We start from the raw sequence: 16,670 nt of genomic DNA, 5'->3' as shown, positions 1-16,670 counted from the left end.
AGGGGTAGATTTGCGCTCCCGATATAAGAGAACAAGGGCTGAAAGCTGGCTGCAAATAAGCAGATCTAGCCACAAAATGCAACCAATCTGTCGTGTAAAGCAAGCCTAAAAAACACAGCTGATGATGTCGATGATGGGTAGCAATGGGAGCACTCGATGCAGCGAGGGATGGCTAAGGGCTGCCAAAAACTCCGGGCTACAACAAGATGATGAGCACTAGCGGATTCACCACACTTCCGGCAAGGGAATGGGCCGAAAACTGCAAGCGATGGAGCTGATCTGCAAGCGCTAGTGATGGAATGCAAAAACGCTGGCTGATCCTGTCCAAAAACGTTGGGGCTGATCTAGAGCAAAAACACTTAGTTGATCTGAAAGCTGCAAAAACGCCAAAAGAGAGGAAACTAGCTGGACTGATGCAAAATGCTAGGGTTCCTACTCTGCTAACGCTAGCTCCTCCAATTGGAAACGCTAGGCTGAGGTCTCCCTCTATAGGCTAGGATACTAGTTGAGAACTTTCTAAGGCTTAGGTAGGGCAAAAGTTGAAGACAAAGTTATAAAAATAAATCACTCAAATAATTTATTAATAAGCTTGACTTCGGCTAAGTTTCTAGGTGAAACTGTCGCACATCTACCCACTTGGGATCCGATTGACCAAAGGAATGGCGTGTTGGATTCCTCTAACTTAAAACTACATGCACGGCATGCCAGATGCCCACCGTAGCAAAATGACAGATGTCAAAACGCTTGTACAAACCATTTATGCAAGAGGGTTCCAAAACTGGAAAATCTATATATATATATATATATATACCTTCATAAGTTCAGAATAGTCTGAACTCACGAATTATAAGAGGGAATAAAGCACTCATAAAACTATAAAAGCAAGGGACACACGAAAAGAAAAGAAAAACAAAAACAAACAAACTAACTAACTAAATCACTTTGATTGCTTTGAAACAAAACTAGATAAAACAAAACATTATTAACTTAAAAATGTTTTCAAAAAAGGTATGTGTAAAATAAGTTGACGCAACTTACTTGGCTTAAAACAAGTACTCAACTTTAAGCCAAAAAAAAGGATAAGACATCTTAAAAACTTAATCCTCGAAATCAAACTTCACACAACAACCTATAACGGAACACATTCTTAAGTCCTCAGGTAAGCTAAATATGAAATCGAAAAATGAATACTACTACAAACCTACGAAGAGCAAAGAACCAAACTTGACATCAACTTCACTGCTTGTCCAAACAGGAAGAAAAAGATTATCACCTTTATCATGCATAGCTTGGACAACAGCTATGACATCCCTACTCACGTCGTCAGTGCCCAAGAGTAGGTGCAGGTTTATATAGAGGTCATTCAGGTTTATAATGAACTCGTCCGAGCATGCAAGTCTTGAAAGCAGGCTCACAAAATTGCCAATACTAATCCTACTAGGATTCTAGACACTCATATCTAGGGATAGGTACAGAATTGGCTCTGGAAGTCGATGAAGCATGTCCACATGCCACACAGCCATGTGCATATGACATACCCTCGTGCTAAAGGTGGGGTACGGGTACCAAATTCCATGCATGCCATTAGATGGTCTTGAATGAATAGCCAAAGGGTTCTAATTCGAGAAGATGCAGAAGGTGTGGACCCGATATGCTACCAAAGATGTGTACAGATACATGACGATGCAATGCCTCTTCTCAAATGATTGAATTCTCCAAGCAGATGGGAGAGATGGTTGTGCAAACAATGTCAACATTCTAAAGCTAATAGGCTGATGTGGATGGCGCCTTCCTTTGTCGTCATAGGCCGCTAACAAATCCTAATACTCGCAATCAACATCTTCATGTTTCCAGTGCATGTCTTCAATGATGTGATCTGTCATGTCGAAGAAGTTATAACTACAAATATCCATGCTAGGATTTCTTTATGTTGAGGTGGTCGAGCATGCACACCAAGTCAACTACCCTCTCGCAAGCACATTAGACCTATAACCCCCGGTATACAATTTTTGTATTTCCTACGCTCAAGACGCACGGTCCTACGCGGAATGGCAAGTCCTGTAGTTCCCTAAGTGAGAGAAGCGTCCCGACTCCTTGGGCAAAACATTACAACACACACTCAAACACTCGAGAGAAAAAAAAGTTTCAAAAATTAGTGGATTAGTGCAAATCACAAAACTCTGATACCAATGTCAGGTGCAACGTAATTGAAATAGTGAAGATCTTGGTTTTACACTTCCACATATCTTGACTAATTTCCTTGCATTAGTGATTGCTTAAGCATGAATAATGGTTCTTTATACTTTCCCTAAAGAGAGGGAATGAGAGAGAGAGGTAGAGAGAGAGAGAGAAGAGGAGAATGATACCCGATGGGGGCCCAACCAACCCTTTTAAGGGCCCCCACACGGTTGCCGATGTGCTATTTGCTTTTGATTGCGTAAATGGAATGTACACATGCAATACCTCAAGTGCAAACTCTACTCACAAATGGGGAATGTCGCCTCGATAACTCTTCAAGATGAAGCACCTCCGGGGCTGATTTGATGCACCTTTGCATCCTTCTCGATGTGGGATTGCAGTGTCACGTGCGCACTGTAGTTGTGCCACGTGGACAAGCTTCTCATAGTTACCCGGAATGGGAAACCGGAAAGGGGAACGACAACATGCATGAAATGCCATTCCTTGTTCGGATACTCACGTTTGAAACACGGAACGGGGATCCGGAACGGGAAATTGGGATGGGGACCTGAAAATGGCCATTCCTTGTAACTATGAAGCTTCTGCTACAGTCTAGCGTCAGTCTTAGTTTAGCTTAGGATCTAGCATAGCACTTTGTGAGCCTCTAGCAGGACGTGCATGTTCAGGCAGGTCATAGTCGTAGTCGCATTACCCTCTCTTGCACAGTACAATCATTGGGGCTACATTTATGCATCTCAACCCAGCTTTTCCTTGGAATGTATGTGACTTGGGGGTTTCTTCTCAGGAGGCAAGAAGCAAGAAGAAAAAGAACCAGCAGTACAAGACCTAGCACCATCAGCCTCCTCAGCGTTTTCAAGCATCAGTCCAACATTTTCAGCCCTTTCAACCAGCGTTTTCAAGCATAAGGACCAGCAGCACTTCAGTGTTTTGAACCTCACAAGTGTCAGACTTTCAACCTACAAGCACCAGCTTTTCAGCATCAGTTTTCAGCCTTATTGCATCAAGTTGCAGATTTCAGCCCGCATACATCAGCGTTTTCAGAATTCAGCACTTAGCCTCTCAAGTACCAAGTATCTACCGCAGTACCCTTCAGCATCCCTGTCAAGTACCCATCAGCATTCATCATCTAGGATCATTGTAACAACATTGTGCAAGTGATAAAGCAAGTACTTGCTCTGACAACAGAGCAAGGGGGCCCTTGAGGGTGGTTGGGACGCGAGATGCCGTGTCATCTCTCTTTTCTCTCTCTCCACCTCTCTCTCCTTCATTGTGTTTAGTTCAATTTCTCTTTTCAAGTGAAGTAAAGTAACCTTGTGTTTGTGCGAAGTACTAAATACGAGCTAAGTCCTTAAACTCTTCAGCTGCACCTGACATGCGGATGGCCACCAAGGGGTAGTTTTGTACTCCCGATGTAAGAGGAAACAAGGGCTGAAAGCTAGCTGCAAAAACGCAGATCTGGCGTGCAAAACTCAGCCAATCTGTCGCGTAAAGCAGGGCTGAAAACGCAGCTGATGATGTCGATGATGGGCAGCAATGGTAGCACTCAATGCAGCAAGGGAATGGCCAAGGAGAGGCTCGATGGGCTGCCGAAAACTCCGGGCTGCATCAAGATGATGAGCGCTACTGGATTCACCGCACTTTCGGCGAGGGAATGGGCCGAAAATTGCAAGAGATGGAGCTGATCTGCAAGTGCTATTGATGGAATGCAATAAAACGCTCGGGCTGATATGGAGCAAAAACGCTTAGTTGATCTGCAAGCTGCAAAAATGCCACAGAGGGAGAGAGGGCACTAGCTGGGCTGACGCAAAACGCTAGGGTTCCTGCTCTGCTAATGCCAGCTCCTCTGATTGGAAACGCTAGGCTCAGGTCTCCCTTTATAGGCTAAGATACTCGTTAAGGAAATTTTGAAGGCTTAGGTAGGGCAAAAGTTGAAGACAAAGTTATAAAATAAATCATTAAAATAATTTATTAAACTTGACTTCAGCTATGTTTCTGGGTGAAATTGTTTCACACATCTACCTACCAAATCGGATTGACGCGGGGAATTGTCACCAGCGTGTGACTACTATCTATCCTTTTTGTTGATTTCTTTCTTATAATTTATTTACTTTCACTTTTTGGAAACACCCCTCGGGAAATCTAACTGCCCTGCATTGCATAGCTAGTGTGGAACTGTCCAGAGGGAGTCCAGGCCTGAGGGCAAGAGAGCACTAAGGTTGGACAAGGACTATGGTTAGCCAAAGTGGGGTCATTGACTAGCCAAAGTGGAATCCTTTTCTACAGAGGCTACATTTCAGTTCTGGGTGTGGCTGCAGTGTACAAAGGGGGTCGGATGACCTAGAAAGATACAATGGCAGCATCTCCTAAAATTTAGGGAACTGTTATTTTGGGACCTGAAAATGTGTCCCCATCATTACATCCGGAATGACTAGGGGAACATTTTATCACTCTGCCGCAAAGTCAATTGATGCACCAATTGAGAGATTTTTAAGCAGGAAGCCCAATGCGGGGAAATTGCAAGTATGAGTGCCAAGTGGCGCTTTTTGGTCAATTTACCAAGTTTGGGAGAAGAGAATCCGTAAGTGACTCTCTGGAGCAGTTTTGGAGGCTGATAATTGTGATTTCAGCCATTTCTCTCCATTTTTGAGCTTCCCATGACATTACCTAGGACCAAGGAGCTCGTTTTCAGCATTGAAAGGCATCAGATGCGTGTTTACAGGGCTGTTTTGCTGCGTTTTCAGCGATACGCAGGTTTTGGCAGCCATGAAAATCTTCCCCTTTTTGCATCTATTTGTTCACAGATGCATTACAGGTTAAGGGCAGAAGAGGGGGCGCTTGATTTATGCTGGGAGAATGCTTCTTTGAGAGTCTGTCACAGGTTAAGAGCTATGGAGTGCTTCCTTTCCCTCTCATGTACAGTGCGGTGCCAGGAGTGATGCCCTACACGCTACGCACTGCTCTCTCTCTCCCCTATGGCAATATGTTATGCCCCTCTAGTGGGCTTTTCAATTGACCAATGTACAGTTGTGTGGGTTCATGCGCGATTGCCGAGGCAAGAGCCTCTTGCACAGGTACTGGATTAGCTAGCGGCTAATCCCCCGCAGGTACAGGTGAATTCGGAGAGGTTTCACGCCAGAAATCTCATCCGATTCAAAGGGCAAGTAGCCCTACAGGTGCGGGAGCTCGAGGACTTGCTACGGATGCGACCGGCACGCGAAACGGAGCCCGAAACAGTAAATTACAGCCTGCTGTGTATTTTTGCAGGTTTAGGGTTTTGGCCCTAAACGGTCCCTAATACCCCCAAGAGGTTTGGGGACGCGAGGGAACTGCTGTACAGGTGATCTGGCGCATTTTCGGGGCTGAAAACAGAGAATTCAGCGTGCTGCAGATTCTCGCCAGGTTTTGCAAAGTGCCCGTATGCGTCGGGAAAGTCATTCAATGCGTGGGAATACTAACTGTGAAGGGTCCTAGTACAGTTATGCTGCCGAAATCGAGCCAAAACAGTCGAAATTCAGCCAAGCTTGTGCGGGGCAGCTTGTAGGAAACCACAGCGTTTATTCCCTCTTTTAAACAATAAAGAAATACCGAAAGGGGCGCCTAAGTTAGGGGCCAATCTGGTGTCGGTCTTCTCATACAGGTGCAATCTAGCAGCCTGTATCCCTTTCCCCTTTGTTGTGTCTTGAAAGTACAGGTAAAGTGGACGACAAATTAAATGGGTGAAAGCAAATAAGGTTTAAGTCTAAAGTCTACCGCCCTTTCTGAGAGTACAGGCCGGTTTCATGGTTCCATCGCCGGGATTAAATCACTTTTTCCCATAGAAGTGAGCCTTGGTCAGGTTGGGCTTGAAGACACAGGGGATCATAGACCAAACTCAGGAAATTGCAATTATGGCTGACAGACCAGATGATGTGACTGAAGAGGTTTCCTCTTCGCAAGGTCAACAGACACATGAAGTGGGTGAGTCTTCAAGACCACCACAAACGGATGATGCATGGCAGATTGTGTCACAAAGCCATCGCGACGCAAAGTTATGGAAGAGAGTCATGTCCCACCGTATGCAGGGCATCGTGGTATCGATGCTACAGTTAAAGCGGTTGAGACATTCTTCTACTGGCCTACATTGAGAAGAGATGTGGATGCCTTTGTGCGAGAATGCCTAATTTGCCAGAAGGTCAAGTTTGATAGGCAAAAGGCACCAGGGTTATTGCAACCACTACCTATTCCAGATAAACCATGGGAAAGTATTGCTATGGATTTAATCTTTGATCTTCCGAGAACGCAGACAGGAAACGATGGTATTTGGACCATCATTTGCAGATTCAGCAAACAGGCTCATTTTATTCCTGTCAGGAAGAAGATAAAGCTAGATCAGATGGCACGCTTGTTTATGAGCAATATTTTCAAGTATCATGGCATGCCACAGTCGATTGTTAGCGACCGTGATCCACACATGAAAAGTTTGTTCTGGAGAGGCTTGTTTGAGAATATGGGCACCACGCTCAAATTCTCTTCGTCATTTCATCCTCAAACAGATGGGCAGTCAGAAGAGGCAAATTCTACTGTCCTAGATCTACTAAAGTGCTACGTGTCAGAACATAAAGGAAAGTGGGAGCAGTATTTGCCATTGGTGGAGTATGCATACAATAATACAATGCATTCATCAATTGGCAAGGCACCTTTTGAGATAGTTGAAGGTGGCAAGAAAGTTCCTCCCATACTGCATACAAAGGACAAGATATTTGAAGCAGACAAGTATGTTCAAGACATGGATGAAATGTACAAGAAGGTCAAAGTGGCCTTAGAAAAGACTCAGGCAAAGCAAAAGAAAGCAGCTGATCGTCACCGTCGTGAAGTGGTATTTTCACTTGGTGATTGGGTGCTTCTACGCTTTGAAAAGGCAAGGTTAAAGCAAGGAAAGACTGTTTCCAAAGCTCAGCATGCGTTACTATGGGCCTTTTCAAGTATGCGACATAATCAATGATGTTGCATATAGGCTGAAATTGCCTGAGAGTTGGAAGATTCACAATGCGTTTCATGTGAGTCTTCTCAGACCCTATGTGGGTGATGTTCCAGAGGATATGCCAGTTGCAGATGAGCCGGAAGTCGAGGAACTTGACGAGATCTTGGTCCCCGAACAGCCAAAAAGAAAGAAAAGTGAAAGGCAAGGTTGCTAGGCGTTACTTGGTAAAGTTCAGAAACTATCCACCAATGGATGCTAAGTGGATGGAAGAAGGTGAACTTGCAGAGTCACCAACTGTGCTATCACTTTACCTTGAAGCCTTCGATTTGCAACCTACCTTGACCCCTTGACTTTCAAAGCTACATGGATTGTCAGTGTGACAATGGCTTCTGAAAGAAATGATGTACATGGTATTTAAAGTGAGCTCAAATGAAAACCCTGTTACATGAATCTTAGAGCTGTACAAATTGTCAGTTTGGCAATTGCTCTTATGGAATGTCCAAAAGTATGGTTAGTGCTATAGAAGTGAGTATTTCTTGTAGTTTGTCAAGGATACAGTAATTGCTTCTATTAAAGGGTACATGTGTAACTACATTCTTAAACTGTCGGTTTGGGTATGCTCGAAAGTGTCACTGGGCCCAACGTGTACTATAAAACAGTGGCAAAATGTGTGCCTACCATTTTGTCATTGGAAAGTTAGTGACTCAAAGCAATGGCAGAGTGCGAAGCTACCACTATGTCATTGGGATAGGGTTCACACACAGGCAATACATGTGTCGACGAGGTGTTGAATACACCAACGTTGACAATGAGCATGTATGTGTCGTACATATGTCGACAAGTGTTGAATACATCAGTGTTGACTGTGAGTATGTACAACATAGATGCAAACGACGACGTTTGAGATTTCAAGAGGGGGGTATGTCACCAGCGTGTGACTACTATCTATCCTTTTTGTGGATTTCTTTCTTATTATTTATTTACTTTCACTTTTTGGAAACACCCCTCGGGAAATCTAACTGCCCTGCATTGCATAGCTAGTGTGGAACTGTCCAGAGGGAGTCCAGGCCCGAGGGCAAGAGAGCACTAAGGTTGGGCAAGGACTATGGTTAGCCAAAGTGGAATCCTTTGCTACAGAGGCTACATTTCAGTTTTGGGTGTGGCTGCAGTGTACAAAGGGGGTCGAATGACCTAGAAAGATACAATTAAAGCATCTCCTAAAATTTAGGGAACTGCTATTTTGGGACCTGAAAATATGGCAGCATCTCCTAAAATTTAGGGAACCGCGTCATTACATCCGGAATGACCAGGGGAACATTTTATCACTCTGCTGCAAAGTCAATTGATACACCAATTGAGAGATTTTTAAGCAGGAAGCCCAATGCGGGGAAATTGCATGTATGAGTGCCAAGTGGCACTTTTTGGTCAATTTATCAAGTTTGGGAGAAGAGAATCCGTAACTGACTTTCTGGAGCAGTTTTGGAGGCTGATAACTGTGATTTTCAGCCATTTCTCTCCATTTTTGAGCTTCCCATGACTTTACCTAGGACCAAGGAGCTCATTTTCAGCATTGAAAGGCATCAGATGCGTGGTTACAGGGCTGTTTTGCTGCGTTTTCAGCGATACGCAGGTTTTGGCAGCCATGAAAATCTTCCCCTTTTTGCATCTATTTGTTCACAGATGCATTACAGGTTAAGGGCAGAAGAGGGGGCGCTTGATTTATGCTGCGAGGATGCTTCTTTGAGAGTCTGTCACAGGTTAAGAGCTATGCAGTGCTTCCTTTCCCTCTTATGTACAGTGCGGTGCCAGGAGTGATGCCTGGCACGCTACGCACTGCTCTCTCTCTCCCCTATGGCAGTATGTTATGCCCCTCTAGTGGGCTTTTCAATTGACCAATGTACAGTTGTGTGGGTTCATGCGCGATTGCCGAGGCAAGAGCCTCTTGCACAGGTACTGGATTAGCTAGCGGCTAATCCCCCGCAAGTACAAGTGAATTCGGAGAGGTTTCACGCCAGAAATCTCATCCGATTCAAAGGGCAAGTAGCCCTACAGGTGCGGGAGCTCGAGGACTTGCTACGGATGCGACCGGCACACGAAACGGAGCCCGAAACAGTAAATTACAGCCTGCTGTGTATTTTTGCAGGTTTAGGGTTTTGGCCCTAAACGGTCCCTAATACCCCCAAGAGGTTCGGGGACGCGAGGGGACTGCTGTACAGGTGATCTGGCGCATTTTCGGGGCTGAAAACAGAGAATTCAGCGTGCTGCAGATTCTCGCCAGGTTTTGCAAAGTGCCCGTATGCGTCGGGAAAGTCATTCAATGCGTGGGAATACTAACTGTGAACGGTCCTAGTACAGTTATGTTGCCGAAATCGATCCGGAACAGTCGAAATTCAGCCAAGCTTGTGCGGGGCAGCTTGTAAGGAACCATAGCGTTTATTCCCTCTATTAAACAATAAAGAAATACCGAAAGGGGCGCCTAAGTTAGGGGCCAATCTGGTGTCAGTCTTCTCATACAGGTGCAATCTAGCAGCCTGTATCCCTTTCCCCTTTGTTGAGTCTTGAAAGTACAGGTAAAGTGGGCGACAAATTAAATGGGTGAAAGCAAATAAGGTTTAAGTCTAAAGTCTACCACCCTTTCTGAAAGTATAGGCCGGTTTCAGGAATGGCTCGTTGGATTTCTCTAGCCTAAAACTACATGCATGTTATGCCAGATGTCCATCATAGTGTAACACCTGTCAAAACACATTTTATGCAAGAGGGTTCCAAAACTGGAAAACTTAATCTAATGGACTCGTTCGAACATGCAAGTCCTGCGAACAAGCTCACAAAATTGCCACTACTAATCCTGCTAGGATTCTAGACGCTCCTATCTAGGGATGAGTACAGAATTGGCTTTAAAAGTCGATGAAGCATGTCCATGTGGCACACACAGCCATGTGCACGTGACATGCAAATGTTTGCAAAACAAGAACTTTATTGTCTATTGTGGGTTGTGCTGTATAGCACAAGTTAGTTTTTTGCAATTCTTCCTCTCCATATGCAACTTTTATATCAAGTGCGGTCACCAAACATGACTAAAATCCCACCAACCCCCTTCCAACTCACATTTTCCGATTAAGGTGCAAGCAATTTCGTCCTTTTGTGCAGATTTTGTGGAAGTGCAGATTTTTGCCAAACGGGAACTTTACAGTCTATTATGGATTATGCTATTAGCACAAGTTAGTTCTGTGCAGCTTTTCCTCTCCATAGGCCACTTTTGTACCAAGTGCGGTCACCGACCATGACTAAAATCCCGCCAACCCCCTTCCAGCTCACATTCTCTAATTAAGGTGATTTTTGGTGAGCTTTCACAAGGCGTCATAACCTTCGGGCTCATTTTGAACTCAGTTTTAACTACTAGCAATATTGTCCAGGCAATTTTCCTCCCTTCGTGTAGGTTTTTTGATAGTGCAATTTTTAAAGAACAAGCACTTTGCACTCTATTATGGGTTATGCTATATGGCACACAGTAGTTTTGTGCAATGTTTCCTCGACACTAGCAATCAAGTGCAATCATCGACCATGACTAAGAGCAATGATGTTTTCTACATATCGTCTGTTGAGGAAAAATTGGATGGGAACAACTACCCCCTTTGCAACAATTGGCCTTTGTTGCATAGGGCGTTCAAAACATTGTGCAAGGTTATGATGTGAGACCAGGTTCCGTGGATGATGCCAATGTAAGTTCTAGCAATTTTGCTATGGGTTATGCTATATGGAACTTTGTGCAATGTTTCCTCGACGCAGGCAACTTTGCATCAAGTGCAATCATCGACCATGACTAAGAGCAATGACGTTTTCTACCATTGTGCAAGGTTATGATAAAAGACCAGGTTCTGTTGTCACAAACTGCTGACGTGTCAAGTCATAGAAGAGCAGAGCCAACCTTCAGATCACGACCGAGGGGCCTAAACCCTAAGAAGAACAAGCAACAGCAGAAGAAGTCCTACCAACTTATGTGACCCCGTCCGATGGGGCCCAAGTGACATAAAGGAATTAAAATAAAGCTGGACCCTCACACACACAAAAAGACAGCGTAGAAACTAATGATGTGGCAGCTGTACGAACAGCCCGGAAATTGCGCTGACATGCTGAGGTGGCAGCCTCTACGGATTTTCGAGATTTGTGTCCCTGACGTGGCAGTTGTATGGATTTTTGTAAATCACGCTGGCAGCTTTTGGGCATCGCTATTGGACCAGATGCTTTTGAGTTTGAAGGCTTTTCATGTAAACTGCTTTTGGGCCTAGGGCCTTTAAATATGAGGCCATTGGCTCATTCTCTGGCATGCTTTCTGGAGAAGGTACAGAGCGTGGAGTACTGGCTTGTACTGTGTTGATGTGATATAAAGAAATACCGAAAGGGACGCGCCAAGGTTTGGGGACAATACTCTTTCGGGTGGAATTTCGCCACTCCCCGTCTCGTGTCGTTTCTCTCTCAGTTCAGTTGTTATTGAAGTGCTAAAAGTCTGTTCAGTCTGTTCTTTTCTATTGACACGTGGTGCCCGTCTTGTGACATTCGTGGATGCCAATGTAAGTTCTAGCAATTCTGCTCCTAAATTTGTTTTGGTTTCTGCTTAGCAGCCACGTTGGGATGCTAAGGATACACAAGCTCATGTGTTTATTTCTCTTTCTGTTAAGCGTTCCATTACTCCACATTTGTTCAGCACGACTAGGGTACACCAATACGGACATGGGATAACTAGCTTCCAACTTTGGCAAAAATTGCTTAACAATAAAAAGAGCTAGAGTCTAAGGTCATGCACAAGGAGGATGTATTTCTTGTGGAGATTAAAGATTTGAATGGGCAATTAATTTCCATTAATGAGATCATTCCTCACAGTACTCTTGTGCAAACAGTTCTTGATGCTTTTGTCATATTCTTATCAAACTTTTAGCTATACCTTTAGGCTTGTGACAGAGTGATTTGACGTTTGATGGCTTGTCTTTGTATTGCTGCAAGAGGCCCAATCCAAAAACAATAGGACTAAGCACTGTATTGTTGAACAAGTATTTGTAGCTGCATAGCAAAAGATGCACCGTGCTGTTAAACAAGCATTTGTAGTTGCACAACAAAAGAAGAATGCCTTTTGTTCCAATGCTTCTTAAGATAGCAGGCATGTCCCCGATGTTGCTTCTTCAAACAACAACAGGTTTGAGAAGTCTTGTGATGAACGCAAGAAGAAGTTGAAGTGTCATTACTACAGGACCAATGATCATCTCATCAAGCAATGTCCTAAGCTTAAGGCTGAAGGGGCTAGGAAAAAAGAGACTGACTGCACATGCTTCTTCCAATGTAGATTCGGCAAACATTGTGCAAGATGTAAAATTGGCTTTTAGTGTGCAATGTCAATAGGACCCATCACATATATTGCAGACTCTGTGGATCATGTGTGGTACTTCTTAGTGGGGCAACTAAACACATTACGTCTCATCGTGATTTGTGTTGACTTCTCTTGAGATAATCCCTAACAAAAATGCTATCACGTATGTCAATAATGCTTCCTATCCACTTAAGGGAGCTGGAAAAATTGTGCTTACTACAGGAGGTAGCAGCTCTTCACACTTTTGGATGCTTTGTATGTACCTCAAATCAAGAAGAACGAACCTTTTGTCTATATCTACACTTGCAAAACTTGATATTGTAGTTTAGTTTGTGGATTACACATGAATTGTGCATGATCTCAATTTTGGTGATATTATGGTGGCATCTAGCACTTTGTTTCATGGGATGTATAAGCTCAATGCTTACAAGAAATGTGTAAAAGATTTACCATGTGTAATTTTTTATAGAAAAGCTATTTCAAATGCAAAAGTTTGGCACACGTTTTGGTCATTTGAACTTTGCCAATTTGTTGCCCTTGCAAAATCTGATATGATTGCTCCGTTGCCCCCCATTAAGGCATCATTAAAACGTGTATGTGAGGGCTATATTTTGGGCAAAATACAGCGTTCCAAGTTTCTAAAGGATGATTTTGTGCTTACTACTCGCAAATTGCTGCTAGTCCATAGTAACATTTCTGGTCCAATGCAAACTCCATCTTCTGGGAATAATTTGTACTTCGTGACTTTTATTGATGGTTACTCAACTCCAAGCATGCATAATCATATCCGCTCAAGGCAAAGTCCAAAGTGTTTTATGTTATTCAAGCATCTAGTTATAATGTGAGCGCCCCCTATTATAATGGAGGGGGGGAGCATATGTCTAAAGAATTCAATGCATTTCTCCTGAGTCTTGGGATAAAACACCAATGTACAATGCCGTACACCCCTCAGCAATGGTGTTACTGAGAGGAAAAACAAGTCAATTAAGAAGATAGCACTTGTCTGAGCAAGAGCCAAGCTTTGCCTCAAGCATTTTGGGTTGAGGCAGTTATCGCTGCTACGTATGTACTAAACAAGTGTCCCACTAGAGCGTTGCATTCTATCACTCCATATAAGGCTTGGCATGGCAAGAAAACATCCATTGGTCGCTTGTATGTGTTGGATTGCTTAGCTTATGCCGTTTTTCGTTGGTTACAGTCTAGAAAGCAAAGGTTACATGTATCATCCGCAAACGAAGTGTATCTTGATTAACCCAGATGTTGTTTTACTGGAAGATGCACTTCAGCCCTTCTTAGCACATACCAAGGAGACGGATATGAGCTCATAAAACATACCAGCACCTACAAGAGGTAGACTAAGAGCTTTGTGCATCTTACGTCTCTCACTTGTTAGAAAGAGTTGTAGCCAAAAGGCACGTTTTTCTTAACTAATGGAAGGATCTGTTTTCAAGGAAGAATAAAGTTGAGGTAGCGTGTGCGATAACAACATTTAGCCACCACAAAAGTTCTCCTTATGTATGTACACCAGTACATTTATTCTCAAATATATTATGCAATGAGACATGTTTGTATGTGGCCCTTTATACAGCCGGGATACTCTATAAACAGGAGTGGTGTGTCCACGTTTATATAGTTTAGACAAGTGTGCAGCCTGACTAGCATGGGATGAGAGATTCATTAATTAAATTGACTCAAAGGTCCACATTGTCTTATTTGTTAATCTTGCAACTGGAAAAGTATTTCCTCCAGGGAATAGTAAAACAAAAACACCCTAGTCCACTTTCATATGAGCCACAAAACAATTCATAAAAGCTCTTACTCCATAGATAGATATATATTTATTATAGGAGGCCTAATCAAAAAGCTTACCCTCCATCATCGCAGAGATATCCTTGGTGCCACAGCGGAGAAACTTGAAATCCCTGCTCAACCCTTGCTGAGAAATCCTGCTCTATATGACAACAATTAAAATGATAGTAAACATGAAGTCAGTGAGACAATGTCATTGATCAGAAGTCTCTCCACTCTCAAAGAGGAACAAGAATATGCAGCTGCACCTGGTCTGTTGTCATGGCTGCTGGAGACTTCTGTCCAGGTTTGGCCCGAAAAGTATTTCCCAGTTCTAGCTCATGTCTACCTGGAAATTGACGACACGAGTTATTTACCTGCAATTCTTTTACATGGTTGAACTCCATCTCAACCAACACATAAACTGAATTGAGCAAGGATGAGAATATTGCCCCAAAACCACAATTTGTACAGGACCAGAAATTTTTAGAGTCAAGTTGCAGCATTTCTTTGAGAACGAGCTCAGATGGCCAAAGACTGACTAATAAGACCCATAGAATACTACATAAGACATAAGTGCGCATTGTTTGTAGCAACAGGTCCCAAAGATACTCATTGTTCAGCAGCACGAGAAAGACAGAATAAAGAAAGAATAATTTTATTTTCGTCTCATAGAGGCCAAAAAGAACTGACTTACGAGACAAAACCATGCACAAGGTGTTGGTGTCATCCAGATGTCCTAAATACAAAAAAACAAAAAGAATTGCCACTGTGATGTAGCTATGTCATCATGTCAGAGACTGTATTTGGGTGATACACAAGGCATAAAATAGTAAAATGATGGGGGGAGTACAGCAGGGCTGGATGAAGCTCTACTCACAAGGGTGCTCAATGCATGTCTACATGTCTATAAGAGTACATCAGCATGAAAACCCAATCCTGGTCAGCTCCATCCTTTGCCAATGAGGGGCTCTAGTATGGTGTACTTAAGGGAGCCCTCTGTAAGAACTCACAAGCTCTCAACATGGTCAGCAGTCCTCAGCTTCCATCGGTGTCTCTGGTCTTTGGCTCTGATGTGCTGCATCGCCTCCCATTCCCAAGCCATGGCTTGTACAGTAGCATCGCCTCACCACGGATAGCATACAACCGAGCCAACTGCATCGTACCTTGCAGCACATTTTGGTTCTCATATCAATCCCCCTTACAACAGAGTTCCCAAACCCTAATTGTTGCCAGGGTTGAAGCCTCATCTATCAAAGCTCTCTCCGAATTGATGTGATCAGTTCCCCGTCTTTTAAACCCATAGCCCCTAGCAAACAGCAATCCCTCCTCCACTACTTGCATCAGCATTCCGGCCCAAAATGTAGTTTCTTGCAAAGCAACAGTTTATCAAAGTGCAGATGTAAAGAATTTGGTTAGGTTATGGAAGCAATTATTTGGGCCCATTTGTCTCAGTCTACTGTTAAATCGATCAATTTGCATATTGTTTGAGTATCTACTGAGCTAAAATTTCTGTGAGTAAAGCAAGAAAATACATACAGGATACTCACTTCCCCAAAACGAGCCAGTATCTTGAGAATACTGACAAAGGTACCCATCATCAGCTCCCATCACTTGGGCTCCAACTCCAGGAAACCTTGGTCCGTCCAATAGCTGCTCAAATTGATTAATGCTGCCTGTAAAAGCGGGGTCTTCCGCTGAATACATAAAAGCAAAGCTTTGCTTCTCCTCTGGTATGGAAACCTTGAAGTACCAGCCCTCAAAGAAGCGGCGCTTGCTGCCGTCAAAGTGGTACCTAAAGGGCAAATCGGTGAAAACCTTGCGTAGGGCAACCCGTACATGTATGTGTGTGCGTGCGCGCGTGAGTAAATGTCGTACCCGCTATGAGGAGTCCTTGCAGGACGCTGACCAGTTGAGAAAGCTGGAGTTTGTTGCATGGAAGTAGCAGCTTTGCAAGCTTGAGAAGCACCCTGAAGTAGCGACACCATGGCAAACTGAAGTGAGGTGGGGAGTGAGTGTGCGGACATAACACTTTCCTCCGGGGGCTAAGTGACAACGTGGCAAACAAGACGTAAGCTGCCACGTGTCCAAATGGCCTCCTGTGACGTATTTGACATGACCATTCAACTGAGATCAACGGCCTATTTACTGCTCGATCGTTCAGGTGGATAGACAGCCTAGATTTAGGGCCAAATCTAGGGTCTCAATGTCATTCTATACGGGAGGAACAAAATGTAAAGCTAATAAGAACCCGGAAAATACCGAATCACTTGGCTGGTATTAAATGCTCTAACTTGAAGCGGTAACATATACCTTTATGGGGTTCTTTTAGCTACTTTGTGGAATGTAGTTCTCGATAAACAA

At 43.7% G+C, this 16,670-nt stretch overlaps 1 protein-coding gene across 1 annotated transcript in view; it reads right to left on the bottom strand.

Annotated features, from left to right (window-relative positions):
- Positions 1 to 16,338, bottom strand: part of VTE1 (tocopherol cyclase, chloroplast / vitamin E deficient 1 (VTE1) / sucrose export defective 1 (SXD1)) — a 65,066-nt gene extending 48,728 nt beyond the window's left edge. Inside the window, exons 1-4 of the mRNA XM_086523818.1 lie at positions 16,185 to 16,338; positions 15,857 to 16,101; positions 14,576 to 14,655; positions 14,388 to 14,464 (exon numbers count right to left, since the gene is read on the bottom strand). Coding sequence (XP_086379944.1) covers positions 14,388 to 14,464; positions 14,576 to 14,655; positions 15,857 to 16,101; positions 16,185 to 16,333 — 551 coding nt within the window. The 5' untranslated portion in view covers positions 16,334 to 16,338. The remainder of the gene's footprint in view (positions 1 to 14,387; positions 14,465 to 14,575; positions 14,656 to 15,856; positions 16,102 to 16,184) is intronic.
- Between the last annotated feature and the right edge of the window lie 332 nt (positions 16,339 to 16,670).

The sequence above is a fragment of the Adiantum capillus-veneris genome, chromosome 11, assembly GCF_014529385.1.
Source record: "Adiantum capillus-veneris isolate H3 chromosome 11, ASM1452938v2, whole genome shotgun sequence".
NCBI classification, from domain to species: Eukaryota; Viridiplantae; Streptophyta; class Polypodiopsida; order Polypodiales; family Pteridaceae; genus Adiantum; species Adiantum capillus-veneris.
This window is presented reverse-complemented; position numbering and strand designations above follow the sequence as displayed.